Source organism: Orycteropus afer, unplaced genomic scaffold (assembly GCF_000298275.1).
Source record: "Orycteropus afer afer isolate SDZICR_OR568_19922 unplaced genomic scaffold, OryAfe1.0 scaffold00079, whole genome shotgun sequence".
NCBI lineage: Eukaryota > Metazoa > Chordata > Mammalia > Tubulidentata > Orycteropodidae > Orycteropus > Orycteropus afer.
The window spans coordinates 2,857,849-2,873,342 of record NW_006921666.1 but is presented as its reverse complement, the minus strand read 5'-3'; the positions used below and the strand labels follow the sequence as shown (position 1 = coordinate 2,873,342).

The 15,494-nt window shown below is 45.7% G+C and overlaps 1 protein-coding gene across 1 annotated transcript in view; it reads left to right on the top strand.

Annotated features, from left to right (window-relative positions):
- The first annotated feature begins 1,215 nt into the window (after positions 1 to 1,215).
- NRXN3 (neurexin 3) overlaps positions 1,216 to 15,494 on the top strand; it is a 2,130,901-nt gene continuing 2,116,622 nt past the window's right edge. Inside the window, exon 1 of the mRNA XM_042781017.1 lies at positions 1,216 to 1,924. Coding sequence (XP_042636951.1) covers positions 1,216 to 1,924 — 709 coding nt within the window. The remainder of the gene's footprint in view (positions 1,925 to 15,494) is intronic.

Here is a 15,494-nt window from a genome sequence, read left to right as displayed (position 1 = left end):
CATATATATATGCCTCTAAGTCTGTTTGAGGGTTTCTCTCCAACATTTGTCAATGAGCAAAAATAACCATGGTCTCTCACCTTTTGATTGATTTGGATAAATATTTCATTCATATATTTAAAATTAGGAATCTTGGACTGCCTACATTCAAGCAAATGAACATATTGAAATCTAAAAAGGTCAATGTAATTTTCATGTCTTTTAATAGGTAAATAAGTAAAAATTATGTGTGTGTGAATGTACAGAATGTTAGCATTTGACCTATTTGACCCTGAAAGCTGAATATTATCATAAAAATGTGCTGATAAGATTTGAGGGGTTTTACACCATTTTTGCATGTAGAAAAATGGAACATGTCATTAGGAGCTGGGCTTGGGGTTAGGCAATGGCTCTGGATGAACCAGGGCCTTCCTACTGTTGGAAGAGCTGAACCCCATAGGAATCACTGGAATAACCTGGCTTGTAGGACCTCACTAAAATGGTTTGCACAATTTTCCTGACACGTGACCCTAATCATCCTCTCCTCTCCTTTCTCTCTCCCCTTCTGCCCTAGGTCTCTCTGGAGTCCTGGGAGGCAGGTGATGGGCAGGACTGCCTCTGGCCGGCACCATGAAGCCTGAGCCTGCTTCTGCCCTGCCCTGGGCCCTGCTCTGCCTGAGCTCTCAGCTGCTGGCTGCTGCCCTCCTTGCGGTCCCGTGCTACTAGGAGGTACAACTTCAGGATTGGTCCTTGGTCTGTTTCTATCTTCCACTTGGCTCACCTTACTGCTCCCTCCTCCTCCATCACGGCACCCCCAGCCCTCAGCCCGGCCTCCCTGGCTGGGGCGTGTGGGGGCCTATTGGGAGGAGAACATTCTTGAAGGCTTCCTTCTACCACCGTGCACCTTCTCCTCCTTGAATCAAGGCCTCCGGATCCACATGGATAGCTGAGATCTTTTCTTGGAGAAAGACACTTTCCTCCTTCCTCTCGCCCCTCACTTCCTCCTCCTGACTTTTTTCCTCTGCCTCTTCCTATTGTTACTGAATTTCTAGCTCACACCTTTTCCTCCTTCCTCCTCATCTCAGTATCTCTGTGTGTGTGTCTCTTTCCTCTGTGTTCTCTCTGTGCCCCCACCTCTGACTCGTCTTCCTCCAGCCGTTCCGTTGCCAAAGGGGCAACCCCCCTGCTGGCTTTTCCCTGGCCTGCCCCTCTCCGGGCTTTGTCCCAGCAGCCAACATGAGCTTCACCTTTCACTCGGTTTTCTTCACCCTGAAGGTGAGCGTCCTGCTGGGGTCTCTGTTGGGGCTTTGCCTAGGCCTTGAGTTCATGGGCCTCCCCAACCAGTGGGCTCGCTACCTTCGCTGGGACGCCAGCACACGCAGTGACCTGAGCTTCCAGTTCAAGACTAACGTCTCCACGGGGCTGCTCCTGTACTTGGATGATGGTGGAGTCTGTGACTTCCTCTGCCTCTCCCTGGTGGATGGCCGTGTCCAGCTCCGCTTCAGCATGGACTGTGCAGAAACTGCTCTGCTGTCTAACAAACAAGTGAATGACAGCAGCTGGCACTTCCTCATGGTGAGCCGTGACCGCCTGCGCACTGTGCTCGTGCTTGACGGCGAGGGCCAGTCTGGGCAGCTGCAGCCCCAGAGGCCCTACATGGATGTGGTCAGTGACTTGTTCCTTGGTGGAGTCCCTGCAGACATACGATCTTCTGCCCTGACCCTCGACGGAGTACAGGCTATGCCCGGCTTCAAAGGATTTATCCTGGATCTCAAGTATGGCAACTCAGAGCCTCGGCTTCTGGGGAGCCAGGGCGTCCAGTTGGATGCCGAGGGACCCTGTGGTGAGCATCCCTGTGAGAATGGTGGAATCTGCTTTCTCCTGGATGGCCACCCCACCTGTGACTGTTCGACCACTGGCTATGGTGGCAAGCTCTGCTCAGAAGGTAAGGCCCTCTTCACCATCCCTCTCTTGCTAGAGAACCACCCACTGGGTTGAGTGAGACCAGAGACCCCCAATAGAAACCAGCTCTGTCATTAAAGTGCCTCCTTAGCTGCATATTAGATAGTTAGGCCCCTTTCTCTGAGGAGGTGGTAGGAATCCTTTACTGATTCTCATGGAAAATCCATGAGGTCTCAGCAGGAAGAGAACTCTGGCTGCTCAACCATGGGGTCTATACTCAACTGTTAGTCTGTACTCAAAGTGCTAGATGGAATAGGCTGTAGAGTTTGTGCCCGAACTCAGAGCAAGAAATCAGATAGCAATTGGCAAAGCAGTCATCTCTATCCCTCTTGACCCTTTGAGACTTGGACACTGGGAATGGATAGAAAACTTTCCATCATTGCCAGCATGAGAAGAAATGCCTATGCAAAGAAGAATGAGAATGGATGGATTGCCAGGTCATGTTTGGCCCTGGTGTATACCCAACCCTTCAGGTATGCTCCTTCTCCCGCAATTGTATGGGCAGTTTCTAGAGGATGGCTGAGGCATCTGCAGGTGAGCCTCCTTGTTCTAGGATTTGTTTTACAGGAGTCCATCGCTAGATGTGTTTTCCTTACCAGTTCTCTCCACCTACTGAGAACAGTGTAGAAAGGCATAGAGATTGACAGGAACCACGTCCAGCCAAAACGCCAGGTATGCTGGCAATATTCAGCACAGCCTGAAGAACCTCCCAAATTGGACTACGATTTCCAGAGACGGAGGGAAAGGGGGCCTTGGGTACATGTTTGTTTTTTTTTTTTTTTGCTGCCATGGGATTAAATCTAAGTGGCTGAGATCTCAGTAATTTGACATATTCTTAAAATCCAAAATGTATCGAAGTGATTAAGTGTTAAGAACTGATCACACAAGTATGTGTATTGAAAGGTTGGGATGACCAAGAGGCAAGGAAATTATGTTTCCCACTATTTTTTTTTTTTTTTTTAATTAAGCCTTGGATCCTTCTAATGGTATTGTTTATGTTGCCATTGTATCTGGTCTTTTCAAGGAGAGAGTAGGATGGTACTCGGAAGAACAGTGATTCTCAATCTTGGAAGCACCTTAGGATCACCTGGGGTACCTCACCCAGCCCATACCCCCAAACCAGTCCAATCAGAGCCTCTGTGAGTGGGATCCAAGAATTGATCTATTTTTAAAGCTCCCCAGATGATTTCAATGTGCAGCCAAGGCTGAGAACTGACTAGCACAGGGAGCTGAGGGAGGTCACGTGGGTGAGGCCAGGGGAGAGTCTTATCACTGATGCCCAGGATCTCTTTGTTCAAGCGAGGACCTACTACTTCAGGATTTGTGATTCTTGATGGTGTCAGCAGGTGCTCCTTAAACTGTCCTGGAGTAGACCAGCCTCTGAAGCAGGTTGATATGTACTTTAGCCACCATGCCTATTTCCTTTTTTTTTTTTTTTAATAAATAAAAACAAAGTTTATTTCACAGGTGACATGTGCTGGAGATCAAGACACATTGGAGACCATTTCTCAGGACCTTGTTCGTGGCCTCAGTGCAGGCTGTTTACGGGACACTGATAGCACTCTCCCCGGGTTTCTACTTTCCTCTTGTGTGTTGGGCAACCTATCCCCCTTCCTTTGCCAGATGTACATGCCATCCTTTCCTGGGGCTTCTGTTTTTCCCTGTTGGACTCATTAGAAATAGAGGTGCAGACAAATACTATAGGTTACCCCAGCCCAGAAAGCCACTTTGGGAATGTGGTTATTGAAGTGCTTCTCACATACAGGTCCCTTCTGGAGCTGACGGCTGTTCCCAAGCATCTTGGCTTAGGAGACAGTTCTGCCTGAAGACGCTGACGTGATCACTTGTTTTCTCATTTGCCCAGAGGATCTGTTCTGTTCTCAGAACTTGCATTGAAAGCTGACATTCTTCCTTTCTAGGGACCAGGGTGTTTGCAAGTGTGTTGTTAACTTGCTGATTACCCCTGATTGCATTTTTTGTGTTTAAAAAGAACTCATTTCCTCTGGGCAGGTTTGGATCAGCACTTTCTGCAACAAGCATCTCTATACTGTGTATGTATATAATCCGTTTTTTTCTCTCACTCTCTTTTTTTTTTTTTTTTTTCTTTTTTGTTGGTGTGTGTGTTTTTTCCCCTAGTCTCCATTGGAATGGCTTTGAAGCAGATTGTGTGCAATTGATTTTTAATAGCTAAACACAATCTATATATTTTAATAATATTTCTTTCTGCAAGGACCTGACCATCTCCTGGCTGTGGATTGCTACCTCTATCTGTAAATGCAAACACACGGTGTAACTATTTATCCTCCTGACATGTACAGTAAATAAACTCTGTAGTCACAGTAGCACTTGGTCAGCTTGGAAGGGAAGCAGGGCAGGGCAAAGACTAAAGTGAAAGAGAATTTTGGGAGAGGTAAAAGAATTTACTGTGGATAAATAGAGCCTATTGATCCCAGTAATTATCATCATGTCTAATCAATCACAAAAATGCACCACAGACTATTAGAAACTATCCATTCTCTCAATACACATTAATTTTGAGAGAGTAAGCAGGGAAAACTCACCTATAAAATAAGGGGAAAAAAAAAATCACAGCAGCTGTGAAGCATCAAGCAGATCTGCATAAAACAGGATGCCCATTTTCCTAAAGACATGAGGATGTGGGTAGTAAGGATGCACCCACTCCCTCTCCCCACCTTTAAATGGCACATGGCACAGAGCTGAAGCCAGGGGACTTATTCCCAGCTGTTGGTCCTATGCACCAGGTGCCTGATTGTCCTCATTTGCAGCATGGGCCCTGTCATTGGGTTGTGTGAGGGCTTGCAGCAGGTGTGGAAGGTCCCTTTTGCACTTGATGCTTTAGCAGTTCAAAGAGCAGCAAGAGCTGAAAGGGCTCCTGCAGCTTCAGATGAATGTGGCTAGAGCCTGTGGGAGGCGCCCTCTGTGGTTCATTAGCTTCTAGCTGGCCTGCAGTGTTGCTGTTTGCTTGGCCTGCCTGGTTCTCCTCCATGTCTTGATGGCTTCAAAATTTCTCCATGCTGTGCCTCGGGAAGATGCACAGATGAGGTCCAACTCTTTCATGTACTTGGACTATTGTGAGAACCCACTGGGTATCTTCTCTAGGTAAGGCCTGGAAGACACTGGACATAGTTGCTGTAGGGGAGTTGGGCCTGGGGTCAGAGGTAATGGACCTGAGTGTCTTCTGTTTCAAGTGGGGAAGGGCTATTAGCTTTGGCAGCAGAGTGAATGCCACACAGACTTACTTGAGAAAACTTTATTACTTTATTCTAAGACTCAACCCAACTCATGTGGCACATGACAGAGGGAGATGAGGTCCTAGATTTTTACTTGTAGGTGTTATTTTTTTCAAAATAGAATGTTTTGGTGCTCAACTTCAGACTTGTTCACAATGGAATTTAATCTTGCCTTTTCAACAATGGTCTTGGAGGACAGAAGAAGTGCAGATAATTCAAAATGATGCATATGTGGAGTGGTGGCACAGCATAGTCACTTGCTGTTGTTTAGCTCAGTCTGTCCTGCCAGGAGGAGCCTTGAAGTGCACTGGCTGATGAATAAGTACCCTGAGCTCCCTCTAGAGAGCAGTCCCTTGTGGGTCATTGAGAGTTTGTCATTACCTTGAAATAAATTTAGACTTGATTGTGTATTTTTTAAGACATTCTTAGTTATGAATGTGCATGTACTGGATTTCTCAACAGTCTTATGGCTGTGAAGAATTGATTCACTGCCAAAGTGTATACATTTCAGTACAGTCTTCCTTGCAGATGTCCTTTAGCATGAAGTTAGCTGTTGCAAGTGGGTTGGGGCCAAGTAAAAAGAGAGAAGCCATAACAAGTTGATCTAAATTCCTGAACCTATTTCATGTGCCTACCCATGACATATGATTTGTGTGCCCACATTTTTAGGTTAATTCAGTGAAGAGGCATGAAGTTCTGTTCTGTTGGCAAAGAAAAAAAATGGCTCATTTTTATGTTATCTTTTCCTGCTGATGTGGGCAGGTGCCTGGACTAGGAGCATCATGTCTCATTTCCAACTGTTAGGTTTTCAGGTGATGGGACCCTATAGTGAACTGTGGGCAGTGATGGGTATTGTTAACAGGAATCACACTACAGTGTGGTACACCCACTGATGTCCCATCCCCCATCCTTCCTGTTGGTCAAAGCTGACATCCTACTCAGGTTGATTTGATTGATGGCTCATCACCACTGTGGCCTTGGGATGGCTTCCTGAAAGTGAATTCCAATTACTTTTCTTTTTTATGGTTCACTATATGACTCTTCCCCATCTCTCAAAACCAGAATGAGGATGGAATAGTGTACCAAGAGGAAGTGGTTACCCCTGAGCATTTACTGAGGTCCAAAGACAGTGAGTCTCCATGAGTTGGGGTCTTACTTGATAGTGCTACTACCACCAACAACAAAGACAATGGATGCTGTAGTAAAGGTCAGTGACTGCCCCAGCTGGGTCCTCCTGTGTTGGTCCCTTGTGTAATAACAAGGACCCCTCCCCACCTCTTCCCAGTGCACATGCTGCTGCTGGAACAGTCATATAACATTACTCCTAATCTGTGTCAACCCTGAATGGCTTCGGAAGGGGGATTGGCAAGGGGAGTGGTGGTGAGTCATCAGAGGGCAAAGGACACCTCCTTTCAGTATCTCCTTCCCTGGGATGCAAGAAGGTAGCCCAGAAGCAAATGTGCACAAAGGAGGGACACCACTGCTTCTGCAACTTGGTTCCCCACCCAGTGTGCAGGCTTTGGATGGGACCTGCCCAGTGAGCCAGCAGGGGCTGTTGCTAAACGGAGCCTGAATAGGGGTCTGATTGCTCCTCTTTCCTCCTCTCCTCCTGATTACCAAGTGAGATTTCCTGGGTATGCTGTATGCTAAACGGCAGAGCAGCCGCCTGCCACTTGCTCTAATTATCCCTCTTTTAACTGTGGAGGGAAGTGCAATCCCTGCCCCCCCCCCCATAGCATCTCAGCCGCCTCTAAAGAAATAATACTGTCTTGCTTGTCCCCTTTCGATGGAGTGAGAATAACCCTCTCCCCTCGAAGAGCCTACACACCAGCTGCTGGGTTTTGCCTCTGTGTGGAGGAGCTGGGCGGTGGGTCCAAACTCAGCAGGATTGAGGGTCATGCAGGCACTTTGCCAGGAGCACAAGAACTTGAATTTGCATTTGGTAATAAGACACCACAGACCCAGTGCTGGGGGCTAATTATTTTTTATTTTATTTTATTTTTTTATTAGGATTTGGGTGAAGATTTACAGAGTAAATTCACTTTTCATACAGCAGTTCACATATACTTTGTCTCATGTCATTGACCAAAATTTACAATGCAGCAGCTCCCCTCCCACTTCCTCCCCATAGTTACCTCCTCCCAGTGTCCATCTGGGGGCTAATTATTTTTAAGGCCCCTATCTCTCTCTCTGCAGGCTCCCCTGGAAAGATTGTATTCAGTTTCTGAGGCAGCTGCCAGTCAGCTGGGCCCTCCCCTATCTTCACAGGACAGAGAGGTGGGGTACACTTGAGGGATGGGACTAACATGACCTTCCCTGGCTCCTCCTAGGCCTGTGCATTTGCTGGCCACACAGTGCAGGTTGATAACATTGAAGGCCCAGAGGTGGAACTAGAATGAGTGAGACTTGGACAGAGCACTGAGGATAAGGTGCCCTTCCTTGGATAATATTAAATGATGTTATTATTGCTTCTATTATCAATACCATGGTGGGCTTGACATCCCAGGTGATTTATATGCATAATGTCCTCTAATACTCACAACATTCCTATTAGTTTGATACCATTAACCATCCCCATTTTACAGATGAGAAAATGAGGATCAGAGAAATTTGGAACTTGAACAAAGTTTAGTGTACTAGTTAAGAACATTGCTGCTGGAGTGAAAAACATCTGGACTTGAATTTGGGGCTTGCCTACTTACAAGTTGTATGTCTTCAAAGACTTTCAAGATTCAGTATCCTCACCAATCATCATCCTCATCACAGCTAACAACCAGAGCTCTTGCTCTATGGCGCGACTGTTTGAACTGCTGTGTGTGTACTAGCTCTTGTAGTAGCTCTATAACACACTACTACTATTGCCATTTTGTAGATGAGGGAGCTGAGGGATAGAAGAGAGGTTAAATAACTGCTCTACGATCATACTGCTAATGAGAGGCCAAGTTGGGATTTGTATCTAGATAATCTAACTCCAGAACCCAAACTCAACCACGATGCTATCTGGATGGAATAAATCATATAGGGTTGCTGGAGCATTAAGTGAGATAAAGCCTAGAAAGTTATCAGCACTGTCCCTGGGAAAGAGCAAATACTGACTCTGGGCTATTGGTTTCTCGGAGTGAAGTGTGTAAGGGTGAAGTGGCCAGCAATTTGGTTTTCCAGAAAATTTGAAGTTCCCCTTTGGGCTACCTGACCACCACCATTGCCATTTATCCCAGTTTGAAAGGTGGCAGAGGTATAAGGAGGGAGTTTTAGGGGGAGTATGGAATCCAGTTTCATTGCCATTTTGCCCCTACCTAAGACCATAGGCTTGCTGATAGTGATTGTACATGTTGGACCATATTGAGAGCTCTCTGCCTGTAAGTGTGTTGTTCTAGTCCCCACAGCAACTCCCTGAGATGTAAAGGGCAGGCATTACCATACCCAGTGCATATGTAAGGAGACCCAGGCCTTGAGAAGCCAATGAACTTGTGTGAGTAGAGGGTGTGAGGGCACACTTGGATGCTGCCTATTGGTGCAGGTGTCTCTGGAAGCTGAGAGCCCAGATCCCCAATGTGACATTGTACCTCTGGTCTTAAGTTCTCTTCATTAACACAAATGGCCCATGTCACTGTCATGAAAGGGAGCATTGCCTCCCTGGGTGCTGATGAGAAACAGAATTTCAAACTACTGGTACAAGATGTGGGAGCTCTGGTGGCGTAGTGCCTAAGGCATTTGACTACTAACCAGAAGGCTGGCAGTTCAAACCCACCAGCCACTCCTCGGAAGGAAGACTGGACAATCTACTTCCATAGAGATACTGCCTCAGAAACCCTATGAGTTGGATGCTATGAGTTGGATCCCACTCGATGGCAGTAAGTTTTTTTTTTTTTTTTTTTAAACTACAAGAGGTTATTTCAGCTTGGCCCATCTCAGGAGCATTGTTCCTCTCAGTTTTGACTAGAGTACCATCATTGTCATCACAATGGGGAGGGAGGCTGACAGAGGAAGAGATGAGAGAGGGGGGTGTGTGAAAGAGAGAGAGGAGGGGGGGTGAGAGAATTAGAGAAATGAAATGAATATGAGGCACTCAATTCCCAACCTCAGAATGCTTCAGAATGTTGGTTTTGAGTGAAGTGATGGGAGCGGACCATGGTTCCTGTGGCAGCTGGATCACAGTTACCTATACTGGAACATCGCTGAATAGGACGGCCTCTTCACACTCCCCTGTGGGTTCCAGGAACAAGGAAATACCCAGCATCCCACCCGGAGCTGGCGGTGGAAGACAGACTTTCTAGACCTCTCTGCCAGACTCCCTCTTGTTCTCCTTCTGCCTCCAGCTTCTCTTCACAGATGACAAAACCAAACTCCCTTTCTCTATTTTATTCTTTTCCTTTGTGTTTATGTGTGTGGTATCATCACAGAGGTGGCTGCACCATGAAACTGAACCTTCCGTATCCTTACTTGCATGGGCCCCTTCTATAAATGTCTAGACCTAATTTTGTATTTGTGATTTGCTTCGTGTAAGGTTCCTGATGCCGTAAGCTTTGGGTCCCACTTCTGTGAGTCTGCTTCTGTTAAAAAGACTCGTTGCTGTCCAGTGACAGCAATATTGTGCTGGGTGGATGTGCAATTTCCCTCCCACCAGTGACCCTTCATCACAGACATTGTTTCCTTCCTTTCTTGCCCAGCGAGGAAAGAATAGTCATGGGTAGGGAATGCAGAAAGATGACAGGCATATAGGAATACCATTGGCAAAGGCAGGGCGGGAGGAGACAGCTGGGATATCCAGTGAGCCCAGGTGGCACAAGTGGTTTGTGCACAGATGCTAACTTAGAGGTTGACGGAGCCCACCCAGCAGAAGAAAGGCCTGGCAGTCTTCTGCCTCCATAAACATTACAGCCAAAAAAAAAAAAAAAAGTTACTACAAAAATGTGCTCAAGAGAAATATTTTCAACTTAAAAGGTGGCTTTTATTCTTTAAACATTTTTAATAGAAATAAAGTGCCTCGGTTTGCATAAAGCTGGGTAATAAGCATGTATTCCCCAGATCATATTTTAATAGAAACATGTTAAAATTATATGTAAAGTCAGCATATAGAAGGCAACTGCTTTTAATAGGTCTTTAGGAGAAAGAATTAAATCCAAAAGAACAAAAAGAAACTTCAGAATAAATTTGAAGTATTAGACTCCAAAAATAAAAACAATGACATTCAAGGAAACGCTACGGAATGGTTCTACTCTGTGACACACGAATTGGGGGCCCACTTGACGGCAGTCGACAACAAGAACGGCAACGCCAGGACAGCCAGGGGGTGACGAGACGGGGTGTTGGAAACAGTTGCTGTGGATTCAGGGAACAAGTGGGTCTTTAAGCATAGGGAGAGTCCCAGAGCCCCTGCTGCGGGTTTTGCAGCTGAGGTGGGGCTCTTTGGCTTGTGGTGGCTCACTGGGGGACTTTGTTACAGGTGACAGGCTGTGGCTGGCAGAGGTGAAAGACAAAGCATGGCTCTGCAGGCCTGTCTCTGTGATCTATCTGGGAACTGACAGTGCCAGTGGGTTGTCATTACTGCTGTTGTTCTCCAGAAATTGATGTCTTTGGGTGACCTATTTAAAGGCAATACAGGGCCCCCTTTAAATGTGTCAGCGTCTGTATGTGCTCTCAAACTGTGTCCACAATGTTCCTAAATAATGTACTTTCCAAATAGTTTGCTTTTTATTATTAGTATTTTAACTGAGGAAGCAGTACTAGCAGCTTTTAAAAATAAATTGACCTCATAGTCATCCAGGCAAATTACCAATTTCATTCTGTGTTGAAATGGACTTTAGATCCAGTCCTAGAAATTAGGAGTGCTTTGAGCTCTTTAGGGGAAAAGGGCTATACTAAGTAAGAGGATGGCATCTCTAAGTGGTACGAATGGTTAATGTGTTCAGTTGCCAAACAAAAGGTTGGGGTTTGAGTCTACCCAGAGGTGCCTCAGAAGAAGGGCCTGGCAATCCCCTTCTGAAAAACCAGCCTTTTAACACCGTACAGAGCACAGTTCTGCTCTAACACGTGCAGGGTCACCAGGAGTTGGAATCCACTCAACGACAACTGGTTGATGTCAGGGTATGCAAGAGGGTGAGGGTGAAGGAAAAGCAGAAACTGTAGGGGATGATAAGCTCCTGGTTCAGGTTTTCTAGGCAGGAAATGCGCTGAGAATCCCTTTGGTTTTATGGGGGCTCCTATTTAAGCACTGTATCTTTGTTTCTAAGAAAATGACCCTAGGGGTTTTCCGTCAAGTCTCTCCATGAGCTGTAATTTATTCGCTGTAATTTATTCGATCCTCCCCTGATGTAGTCTTGCCTCTTACCTGCAGGCTTGAGTCCCGTGCAGTTATTCTGTTTGCCAACGTGACATCCTCAGAGGACAGCATCTCCATAGTCCTGTGCTTGTGGGCACAGTGAAGGGCTGGGGTCTCCTGTCTAGTGGGCAGTGCATTTTCAAGAATGATCCAGTGTCCTCTCCACCATGTGTGATTGGAAAAGTGCTGTCTGCAGCCCCTGGAGAATCGAGAAAGTGCAGTGAGAATGTCTAAAGCTTATTTACTTAATAAGTTACTTTAAAATATAAAGGACTAGCACAGTTACGAGGTGGGAAGAGCTGGAAAGCAAAGACAAAATCACTTGTTTGTGGTCCAAACAGTGCGGGATGGCTGGTGGAGCTGGAAGTGTGCCAGACACACACAGTTTTTTGTTTTTTTTTTAAATTTCCTTCCTCTCCCTTCTTTCTGGCTTCTTTCCAGAAAGGGCTCCATCTCCTGAATGGTTAGCCTCGGAGACCGAAGGGGATGAGGAAGAGTGAGCATGAAGGGTGTTGAGCCTCTGACCCATAGAATTCCTATAGGACTAACAGTGTTGAGTGCTGTGGAGTCAATTTCGACTCATAGTACCCCATATGACAGAATAAAACTGCCCCCGCAGAATTTCCAAGGCTGTAATTTTTACAGAAGCAGATTGCCACATCTTTCTCCCATAGAGTGGCTGGTGAGTTCAAACTGTTAACCTTTTGGGTTAGCAGTTGAGTGCTTAACCATTGCAACATTGAGGTCCTTTAAGACTAGCCGCCGACAGTTTATTTGGTCAGCCTAGGTCAGGAAAGGCAAGGCTGGAGTTCAACTTGAGATGACATGTTGTGAGCCTGTTTAGATGGAAGGAGATAAACTGATATTTTGGGGTGGGGGTTGTGGTGCTTTAGGGGTAATCTCCCACGAGAGATGGATCCCATGACCCTTGCTGAAGATGGTATGGCATTTGCCTTGTCTTCAAGCTGTGTAATGCACTGGAAACCAAGGGACATAGCAGAGTCATGGGGTCATAAATTTGGAGGAGACTTGAAGGGTCACTGAGTCTAACTACTCATTCTTCATCTTCCTCTTTACTATATCAAATGTCCCCCCTTGCCACATGACAGGGGATATAGTGCTTTCCAACACAGCCTAATTGATCTCTGATCTATGCTGAGTATTAGGGATTTCTTACATCAGACCAAAGTTGGCTTCCCAGTTCCTTCCTCATTGGTCCCAACTCTATTTAAAGCAATCTGACCTTTTCGACGGGCCCTGCAGGTGGGGGGAAGTTGGATGGGTCATACAATTTCTGAATGATGCTTTGCAGGAACTAATTCTTATGTCAAGGTAAAATTCATAAGGAATCCTCTAATATGGCCCTAGCAATACATACACCACTGAGTTATTTAGAATTAAGTGCTTGTGATGCATCTTAAACAATGTGGGATGGCTTTATGTGGGAGGAGACTCTGATGCAAGTAGGTGATTCATACTCCAGTAATTTTGCCCCTGGAGAGCTTGCCCTCTGCATGATTCATGGTTAGCCACATCTCTGACTCAATTGTCTGTGCCTCATTTCGTCCCCCAAGATGTCTCATCTCCCTTCATTCCTGGCTAGGTTTCCAACATCTCTGAATTTCCAAGGAGCCCCTTGGAAATCCCAAATGACACAGCAAAGAGATGAGGGGAAGTTCTCCAATGCTGTGGAGCAGAGAGAAATGGAATTGTTGCTACTTCCTTGACAAGCCTGTTCCTGGTAACTAGGATCAGACACACCAGTAGGGATCAAGATTTTGCCAGAAAGCCTGGCAGGATGTTTTTTTTTTTTTTTTTTAATAAAACGATCAGGGCGTGAGATGGAGTAGCTGTGTCTGGAAACTAGCCTTGGAAGCATATGTCCTATTTGAAAATGCTTCTTCTTCTGCCAGGTTGCCCTGGGTATCCCATGTTTTTGGCACTGTAGGGTAGAAGTCTCCCAGGGAGAGGGATTAGGCGGGTCTAGAGGATGTTTCTCCCACATTGCCATAGCCTCTGGAAACTTGCCACACAAATTCCCACCTGCACCCTAAAGGGGATAGTGCTAGTCTTGGCTCTTGGCCAACTCAACATCAACAATCATTTCACTGACACATCCATAAACCAGGTGAATTCTTCCCATGATTTTGTAGCTTAAACATGTTGTGTTTTTTAAGAACAAAGCCCTCAGACATCATTTTGAGCCCAAGCATTGCCATGTACACAGTCACCAACCTCTCGTCTGTAGTCTGCTTGCCCAGCCTGGCTTCATGGCCAGCACCATAATGTGGTAATAACCACGTGGGCAGAGGGCGGTGGGGTTGGAGTTGCTGTGGACACTTTGCTGTTGGCTCATTCTGATGCTGAGATTTCAGCCTCGTGTTAATGCAGATTGGGGTCAGTCCCCCCACCCCACACCTGTGTAGAATATGTAACCAGTGGCTATGTTTTAATGTATCTCTTGGCTCCTTTTGGCTTTCACATCCTTAATGCAAGCTGCAGTTGCTCAGTTGGGTTTCCTGATTCCTGTTACAGGACTGTGTGAGGAGGGCTCTCTTTCTCTCTTTTGTGGCTTTAAGACATGGAACAAGGGAGGGTGGGGCTCTGTTTTCCTTTATTAATTAAGGTGCACACAGGCTGATATGCTAGATGCCATGTCTCTGGTGTCTGAGAAAAAACAGTCAATAGATGTTTGTGCCCTTAATAATGCACATTGTATGGCGGTTAACCCATGGGTTTTATGTATATATGTGTCTTGTTCATGTATATGAGTATAAGTGCTCACTAACATGTGGTGGATGGATGCATATTCCCAGGAATATAGACTCAGTAATGTCTCATGAATAAATTAACCAATGAGGTCAAAGATGACTGTAACCACAATGATGTCGATCACAGTGCATGTTGGTAACACCTCTCGTTGAGTGGGGAAGGTGGAGTGTTGACAGTGGGGCAGTTGGCATTGAATCTGCGTCTCTAGTACATACACATTCCACTTAGTTTGATCTAGTTGAGAACAGATTAGAAAGCCTTCTTTTGTTTGTTTGTTTACAAAGCAACAGTTTCCTGTGACAATTATAGGCAGCAGCCCGCCTGGAACCATGTAAATGCTTGTGAAATGGCTGTTTGAGGCAGGCGTGTTGTTGTCACTGGAGATGGAGAGGCCCCATTAGCTCACGTGGATTCCCTGGAGAACACAAGACTCACTGGGGACAGGATAATTGCCCTCGAATATTGAATATCGGAAGAGTTGCCATGTAGAGGAGGTAGTAGATACCCAGGCGGGAGAAATGAAGGAATCAAAGCTACAGAGAAAGAGTTTTTCAGTGGTTAGAGCTGTTAGACCATGTAATACATGACTTTATCAAGCTCTGTCACTGAAAGGGGTGTAGCAGGTGCTTGTGTGATCCCTGTCAGGAGTGTGTGTGTATGTGTGTATACATTCCTTCAACCCTAGGTCTCTCTGGTTCTGGGCATGGGCAGCTTGGACAGCCAAGCCCATGCTCAGGTTTGTTTGTGTACATCCTCTGGTGGTGGTGGTGATTCTTCTTTACATCTCCAAGATAGGGTGCATGCAATACTATTCTTTAGGGATATAAGGAGAAAACAAGGCGTAACACCTCCTCATTTATCGACTTTCTTGCTAACCTTTATTTCACATTTACAATAGTAAAACATTTACTATCCAACTATTTTGCACCTTAACCACATGTCTGGCAGTGATGAATGCCAAGGTGTAAGGCAAGAATAATGCTGGCTATGATGGTTAAGGTTATGTGTTAGCTTGGCTGGGCTATGATTCTCAGTGGTTTGGCAGTTATGTAATGATGTAGTCATGTTCCATTTTTGTGTAACACTGATTATCTCATAATGACCTGGTCTTTGGAACCTATCCATGTTTATAACTGAGGAGTGGGTGCATAAGTTATAAATAATGTTTAAAAATAAATCATTGTAAATATATTGAGAAAACATAAGTT